Source organism: Neltuma alba, unplaced genomic scaffold (assembly GCF_004799145.2).
Source record: "Neltuma alba isolate B1F8T4 unplaced genomic scaffold, ASM479914v2 tig00011648_pilon, whole genome shotgun sequence".
NCBI lineage: Eukaryota > Viridiplantae > Streptophyta > Magnoliopsida > Fabales > Fabaceae > Neltuma > Neltuma alba.
Genome location: NW_021636296.1, coordinates 99,824 through 108,043, shown reverse-complemented (window position 1 = coordinate 108,043; position 8,220 = coordinate 99,824). Strand labels below are relative to the sequence as shown.

At 39.8% G+C, this 8,220-nt stretch overlaps 2 protein-coding genes and 1 long non-coding RNA gene across 3 annotated transcripts; 1 reads left to right on the top strand and 2 right to left on the bottom strand.

The window, feature by feature from the left end:
- Window positions 1-576: 576 nt before the first annotated feature.
- LOC114716225 (uncharacterized) lies at window positions 577-1,815 on the bottom strand. Its single transcript, XR_003737609.1, has 2 exons — window positions 1,781-1,815; window positions 577-1,393 (listed from the first exon to the last, which is right to left on the bottom strand). It is a non-coding gene; the product is annotated as an uncharacterized LOC114716225 (long non-coding RNA).
- Window positions 1,816-1,952: 137 nt separating this feature from the next.
- LOC114716222 (60S ribosomal protein L12-like) lies at window positions 1,953-2,707 on the bottom strand. The gene has a single exon (XM_028901191.1). It carries the CDS (start codon window positions 2,669-2,671, stop codon window positions 2,171-2,173), a length of 501 nt encoding a protein of 166 aa, XP_028757024.1. The 5' UTR covers window positions 2,672-2,707; the 3' UTR covers window positions 1,953-2,170.
- Window positions 2,708-4,617: 1,910 nt separating this feature from the next.
- LOC114716223 (uncharacterized) lies at window positions 4,618-5,401 on the top strand. Its single transcript, XM_028901192.1, has one exon. It carries the CDS (start codon window positions 4,746-4,748, stop codon window positions 5,217-5,219), a length of 474 nt encoding a protein of 157 aa, XP_028757025.1. The 5' UTR covers window positions 4,618-4,745; the 3' UTR covers window positions 5,220-5,401.
- Window positions 5,402-8,220: the final 2,819 nt, after the last annotated feature.

The window sequence follows — 8,220 nt, the reverse complement described above, 5'->3', positions numbered from 1 at the left end:
GGTACAGAGATCATGGAGGAAACTGTGAATGGCAGATCGAAGCGTAAAATTTTCCAGATTTCAGAACGGTCAAGCACCAGATCCAGATGGAGTCGTCCACCTATTTTGTTGGCTATGTTAGATTAGACGGAGAGAATTGGACCTCGTGGAGGGATTATCCGCGACGACTGAGACAATTGGCTAGCGTGGCTTCAACTCTCGTACTGGAGCTGAATTATATGCTATCCGAAACCAACCCTGATTCCTCGCAAGCTTTGAATGTCCTACTTGTGACTAGTGGTGCATCCCATCCTCTAAGAGCGGGGATAGCCGCGACCAGGCCCCTCATCTTTGCTGATTGGGGCCTGGAAATTCTTCATACGCAGAGAGGCTTTGACTTGCTCTGACCCACTTGCGAAAGATGCACATGCAGGTCCACTTTACTTCAGGATCCTCCTACCTTCTGTTAAGTTCCCATTTCTTTAGATTTAGTTTAATTGTTGCTTTTATGTATTTAATCTTAATTCTCTGATTTTTATCCTTCAAGTTTAATCTTGCCTTTTCGGCAAGGGGGGAAAAAAGGCAACACGGACAATGCTGCATTAAATACCAGACTCAGATGTACGTTTTACTATTTCAGTACTTTTATTTTGCAAAGCAAATACGACTCCACCTTGTTTTACTGGCGCACGGTGCTATTTATCATCGCAATCTGAGATGCGTGCGCGCGCGCGTGGACAGGCATATATTCTAGTTACCGCGCAACTTAATGTCTCGCATATGGCAAAAGGCAAACAAAACAAGCTCACAAGTGATAGAAACTAAAATATTCAAGGGAAACTAGATTTCGCGGAAATGCATCATCCGAGCAAGTTCGTGTGCCAATTGTGTAATTATGCTTTTAGCTGTGGGATGTAAAATGTGGTTTTTCAAAAGGTGATACAGCAGTGCCCTCCAAATCTAATCAGAATAAACCCCCCAAGTCTGTTCGTGACCAATCATGGGAAATCTGGGAATGCGGCACATAATTATCAACTCCCCAAAAGGATGAACAAATTGGAACTAACAGAGGTGCCCTGAAAAATGGCAGTTAAAATTGAAAGAAAAGCGGCCAATAATTACTAATGCAGTAACATCACAGTCGGACAAATTTCTCCGGAAAAGCATCTTCCTATAAACTTAAAACTCCACATTTGTCATATGAAAACGTTATATTATATTATAAATATTCTCACAGCATGAAATTGGTAGTATGCTGCTCAACATTCAACACTGCCAAAAACTAACCATTTCTTATAGAAAAAATGTAAAATCACGAGGCTAAACCAATGCTCCGATCTTTGCCTTACTGGAAGAGATGCCATTCCCCTTAAATGCCAATTCTTCCAATAATTTTTCATCCGAATAGCATACCCTACCCAAGCAAAATCGGGGCGGATATTAGACCACCAGGTGAAAGCCCCGATATTGTGCATTAACCATCCGGAATGAACAATGCACAAGAGCGTAAATAGTACTCTTCCGGTTCTTAATATAAGACCCATTTAACTAATTTGATTAGATTAAAGAAGTTAAGTAAATTAGATAATTATAAGAAATCTGACATATTTTTTCTAAAACATCATAATCATCTTTCTTAATATCATCTTTCCTTCTTCTAGTATCTATAGGGGTAATTTAGAGAAAATTGATAAATATAATAAATGAGTGTTATATTTAGGACAAAAAATAACTCAACAATTGAATCCTATATTAATAACAGGAAGAGTACTAAAAGGACTGCAGTAACGAAATTGTTCACCTGTGAAATTGTGGTAATTTACGATGTAACCAAATGGTGGAAATGAATCTCATTTCTGAAAAGAAGCTGCAACGACCTCTGAGATATCAAAAACGATCAGATTCCAAATCGCATTACTGAGACAGTAGACAATGCATAATTCTATCAAAATAAAACAAACACACAATGGCGATTAAGCAGGGCAATACTCTGATCACGAAATGAAACAAAATTGCATCAGAATAGATTATCATCCTTGTAAAGAAGTACGCAACCTGGTCTAGCTTAGCTCATAAAATCTCTCCAGCTCATCTAAATCGCCCAAAATATTTAATTTAACACATACTTCAACTGTTCCTCGAAATTTATGTGGAGAAAAGTACTAATAAAACCAAAATTAAAAGGAAGACCTCAGTCCAGAGGGACCTCAACATCCCCATCAGTGATCTCCTGCTGCAAATCCTTCGGGTCTTTCCCGTCCACCGTGCAGCCAACGGAGACGCATGTGCCCAGGATCTCCTTCACAGTCCCGCTGAGGTCCTTGGCCATCGACCTGGGCCTCATAACTCGGGCGATCTCGATCACATCGTCGAGAGATATATTACCATTATGCTTGATGTTCTTGGTCTTCTTGCGGTCTCGTTCGGGTTCTTTCAAGGCCTTGATGACAAGCGCAGCCGCAGAGGGCACCACGGCCACCTTCGCCTGACGGTTTTGCACAGTAAGCTTAACGGTGACCCTCAATCCCTTCCAGTCCTTGGCAGTCTCTTTGGCAATGTCTTCTCCGATCTTTTTGGGGGACAACCCGAGTGGACCTATCTTGGGAGCGAGTGAACTCGCAGCACCGACTTCACCGCCAGTCACTCGGACATAGACGTCGACAACTTGTGAGGGGTCGAACTTCGGCGGCATTGTTGCGGCTGCAGATTCAAGAGAGCAAGGGCTTCAGTCTTCAAGCCGTGAGGCGAAGAAGAAGGAGATATATATTAGCTAGGGTTTTGAGAACCCCATTAGCGGAAATGCCCGGCTTAGCCTTTTTTTTTTTTTTTTGCCCTTTTTGTTGCTTTCAAATTCCAACAACATCTCGCTGTGTAGGCCCAATCGATAAGCCCATTGCGGTTTTCATATGAGTGGGCCTCGGACAAAGACTACAACAAAACAAATAACTTGGGCTCCCATTCCCTAAAACACTGAGACCTGTTTGGATTAAAATAATTTTATGAGAATTGAAATATAGAAATAAGAGGGCATATTATACCCAACAAGTGTTAGTCCAAGTAGCAGGGACTTGAATATCTTAAACATCATGTCTTGAGTTTGATTCTTGGGACGGTGTGTATAGAACAAACATTATTGGAAGGGATCCCTGTTAAGACGTCTAACAGTACCCTGAGAAATTAGTCTTTTACCGTTCAAGTGGGAGGATACTCTGACTCTCTGAGTAACAACAAAAAGAAAGAAAGGCATATTATGGTTCAGGTGGGAGGATACTCTGAGTAACAACAAAAAGAAAGAAAGGCATATTATGATAATGAGATGAGTAATTTGGCATATTATGATAATGGATGGACATTTAAGGATAATGTCCTTAATACGAAAATGTTTTGAAGTATTTTTAATAAATTTAAAATTATTAAAATTATATATTTCAAAGCAGAAATGGTAAAATAACGATCTTTACTTGTTGATAATGACTTAAAAAATATAAAAAAAAAATAAAGAAAGTGACATCCCGAAAGCACAAACACACCAAATCCATCACCCACCGTAAAACAATACCAACCCTGCTGCCATGTTATCTCCTTTGTTTCTACTTTCTTTCCGTGTAGATCGTGGTTGCAGTAAATTAACGATCTGGTTCTTCTCATCAGCATATATATATTCCATTCCGGCGGATCTCTGATCTTCACGGAAGCCGGAATGAGGATTATATTGCCAGTGGAACGGTTGAAACGAGAGTTCGGCCACATATGCAGAGGTTGAGGGGCCACGGCAATGTTGAGCTCCTTCATTCCTCAGAAACAAAGTTTTCCACTGCGCAGGCTTGTGGGCTAGAGAATGGGAGAGGGGCGAGTAGAGATAGAAAAAACAAAAGAGTAAGGACAAATAATGAAAGAAATCAAACTGGGGGAAGAAGGTCATGTTCAATTGATATGGACAGGAATACATAATATAGAGGGGTTGGGCGGCTTTAATCTGAATGCCACACATGGTGTGGGGCATATCCAATTAATCATCAGAGGTTTGGCCCTGCAAGCCCCATGAAACATATATATCATATATAGGATCCCTGTCAGCCACTCTCTGTAGCTATATATCAGCAAGAACCCTAAGAACGCCTCTCTTCTACATATAAATCACTCCTCTCAGGCCCACAGGCGACTAATTAATTTGTCATGTACGTATTGTTGTCTTGAAAAATGTTATGTCAAATCTTATCCACAAGAAACTAAATTCATGACACCGATGGCTAGCTGTCCACAACACACACACACCGCCCATGCGTTAGACCGTACCTTTCAGTAATAATATCCTAAATGCATGGTTAGATTTATAATATTTCCGACCAGGATTAGAACTCGGGCATCCTATCCAATGCAAATACAAATGTAATAATAGTGAATGAGAGTCAAGCGTCTAAAATATCATAATTTGTGGGCAAGTATACAAATACGTTTGGGACTGATTTTTCTTGAAAAATAGTAGTACATAGTCAAGACAATTTCAGAATATGACTGGAAAGAATGTATTCGGGAGCCTTATCCAAATCCAGATGCAACAGCTCCACCCTTTTTTAATTTGTTGTTTAGGCATTTTGTTTTGTTATTTTTGAAAAGCAACACTAACTTTATAAAAAGCAAAATAAAAGCCGGGGGGCCTGGAACGGGCAAAACTAGCTGGTAAATCATCGCTGCAAGGAAGAGACCGAGAAACTACATACACGAACCAGCGCCATAGAGATCCGATCAACTAAGTTTGACTGGAAATGGCCAGCAGTAAGAACTGCTTGGGCAGACCAAGTTATCGCTTTTTCTCAAATCCCACAGACATCGCAAACATGCACACGCCTTCCGATTCTGCCTTTGAGTTCCACGAGCTTGACCTGCACAGCTCCGTCGTCGTGGAGCCTGATGAGAGCCGAGTTCAAGGCTGTGGCATGCCCAACAAGCCATGTTCCTCCAAGCTAGAAGTGGGGCGATCATCAGATCCGTCGTCCCAGCCAATCGACATTCCAGATTGGTCCAAGATCCTGGGAAACCAGTACAGGCAAAATCGTGGGAAGGACGAGGTTGATGACCAAGTCCAGGACGAAGGTTCGATGGTGCCTCCGCATGAGTTTCTAGCCAACACCAGGATGGCTTCCATGTCGGTGCAGGAAGGAATCGGGAGGACTCTCAAAGGCCGAGATCTGAGCAGGGTCCGAAATTCCGTTTGGGCCAAAACTGGGTTTCAAGACTAGCCACCGAATTATATATCCATCTTTCTTCATTCCTTAGGCGGGTTTTTGGTTTTCGCTTTAATTTGTCGTGGAGTCTTGCTTTTGTTTTTCTGGTGGTCATGGATATACCTTTGCATGCACTGGAAATTAAAGTAAATCCCAATTATAGATCAGAATTACGCGTGCACTTTGAGACCGCCTTAGTATGATTTGTTTTCCAGCGCCCTGATATATATTTAATTTTTCTGGTTTGCTGATGTTTTGAAAGGAGTACTACTATGTAGTATTTCTGCTCCATAACATGTGGGGCCACTGGAACCGGCCTGGTTACTTCAGTGACTGTAACGAAACCTATGTGCAGAAGATTTTTTTCTCAAAATAGAAAGACAGAGGATTGGTGTGGAGTGGATAAGGGAGGTTTCTTTATCCGCTCTCTGTCGTTTTCCAGAAAACGTTGCCACGTTACATGTGATGCTGCTGTGTGTCCGTGTTTCTTCATTATTGCTCTATTGTGTTATCATTTCTAGTTTGTTTAGCTTTGCCTGCACTTGGCAGTCCTCTTTCGTTGTTCTTATCTACTTTCCACTAGTGAACTAGATAATTGATGGATTATTTTATTATTTTAACCTATCTGGGCCCCAGATTTTGTTCATCACGTACGCCTCACACTGGAGTAGAATACAACGTTAATAACCATTAATTATATCTGCACTTCTTATGGTCCTCCACTTTCTGGTTTTCAAATAAAATCAAGTGACGTATCAGTTTTTTTGTACTTGTGTGTTCCAGGAGACATGTGAGGACGTCTCACACAAACACATGTTGATGTGTTGCCTTTTAGGTGAGATAATGTAATAATTCAACGGAATTTTTCTTAACGATTCAGCTTAACACGGAATTACAGTGCGTGATTATATTGCTGTCTTCAGTTAAAGGGAGAAGAAAGAACACTGAAGCGAAAGTGTTCTTATATATATTAGGTTGGAAAGAATTAATCATGGTCCCCGCACATACATGAGGGGAGTTAAATAGACATAAAATAGCGGATCTCCAGCCCAGACGTTTCTGATCGTCGTGATTGAGCACACATGACAAGTTCTTTCCCTTAGGCTTGCGTATAACTTATGAGATGATGAACAGCACATTTACATGGCCATATGAATAGACGCACCTAGCTGATCAGATCAGCTGGATCTTTTAAACAGAAACCATGTATTTGATTTCACCTCGGAATTAATCAAAATCATGATTTTAATTAGAGTTTTTTTGACTAAAACCATGCATGATATAGGTCATTAACATGAAATCAAACATACTTAGAGACCCCTCTTGCTAGTTTCAAAAACCATTAAAGTTCCAAAGTTTGTCTGAGTAATGACACTCCGACGAGAGCTAATGCGTTCAGATGAAAGCTAGATAGAGTATTATAAACAAAGAACAAAGATTATCGTCAACAAAAAGAAGGGGGGGGCCCGGGGGGGAGAACAATGACAACTTTAACTACAGTTCTGTCAGGTCCCTTTACCTGCAACATTTTTGAAATCATTTTAAAACAATGTGTTGAGTATTTGGTGCAATGGCCTCTTGAAAACATTGATGTAAATTTATAATGTCGTCCATATGAATAAAAATTGATTATTTCCTAATCTTATGCACTGGATCTGCATGATATGTTGATTTGTTTTTGATTTAGTTAAAATTTTGAAATGCTTAGCATAAATTAACAGTATTTAGTGTGCATGCATGAGATATTTAACAATGAGACCTGTCTGACTTGCAAAAACACAGAGAAAGAGAGAGAGAAAGCAGGTACAGCGTATTGCAAAATGAAAATTCATATACGGTTAATGCATAGACTAAGTGCATATATATTCTGGCGAAAAAATAGCGTGCATATATATTATATTATTGTTTCTATGTTATGTGAGTATATGAATTTTGTCACAAAATAAATCATTCCCCGTGGTTGAGCTTTGCATCCCACCATCTTGGGACAGTTTTCCGGTAACAAAAGTCAAAAGGCTTTTTACTTGGCCCCAGTCACGCGCAGTTGTTTGTTATCTGCATATGCTGGTTTTCTTTTTTCAGCCAACAGATATGTTATGGTTCGACGACGACGATGATTATTATTATTATTTCGGTCTAATTATTAATTCGTGATGACTTGGTCAAACAGACAGCATTATCCGGAGGCCAGAGCGCACAGACTGCAAAGATGGATTTACACTGGGTGCTCATCAGATCTGGACGGTTTAGATTTATTTTTATTTTTATTTTTTAAAAATAGTTATTTTAATAGGTATAGGATAAAAAATAAAAATAATCTCTTAATTATCATTCTTTAAAAATATAATTTTTATTTTAAAATAATTATTTAATAATATTAAACATGGACCGTCCAGATCGTTCAGATTGCTCATCAGGTGATGAGGTGAGGAACACCGAATGGAGACCCTCTGCAAAGACAAGCTTTAAGCTTGAATTATGTAAAGTCAGCTTGAATAATGTAAAGCCACAAACCCGGTTCACATACTGGGATAACTGACCCACAACCAACAAATTAAATGATCTCTCTCCATCAATACCCTCACCAAAACAAAACCATCACAACGTTCGCAACATTGGCCCTGCCTGTTCTGTGCCCACGAAAACTTGCAAATATTTGGCATTTGTCCCTCTTCCACCTTTTACTGGCCAGTACCATGCTTATTGTTTTTTAAGAAAAATGAATGTGAGTATATATAGGAGACCGAATATAATATTTCTATTAGTAAATTACGAAAGAATGCAAAGTTATTTTCGGGACTTCATGCTATGCATGAGAGCTGGGCTTGGGTTGTACTTCAAGTTTAATTTTTTTAAAATTTTATATTGTTTTATGCAATGAGATCTGATATTGTTTAATTGACACGATTGAGTTTCAGTATGGAAGCGAGCGGCGGGAAGAACAAGGAGAGGAACATGAATAAGTTATTGGGCCGGAGATCGGGCTGCTTCTGGATGATGGCAAAGCTCAAGGGCT

Bases quoted from the DNA above. Each gene is read 5' to 3' on its own strand.
- LOC114716222 (XM_028901191.1), bottom strand. From the start codon at position 2,671: ATGCCGCCGAAGTTCGACCCCTCACAAGTTGTCGACGTCTATGTCCGA.
- LOC114716223 (XM_028901192.1), top strand. From the start codon at position 4,746: ATGGCCAGCAGTAAGAACTGCTTGGGCAGACCAAGTTATCGCTTTTTC.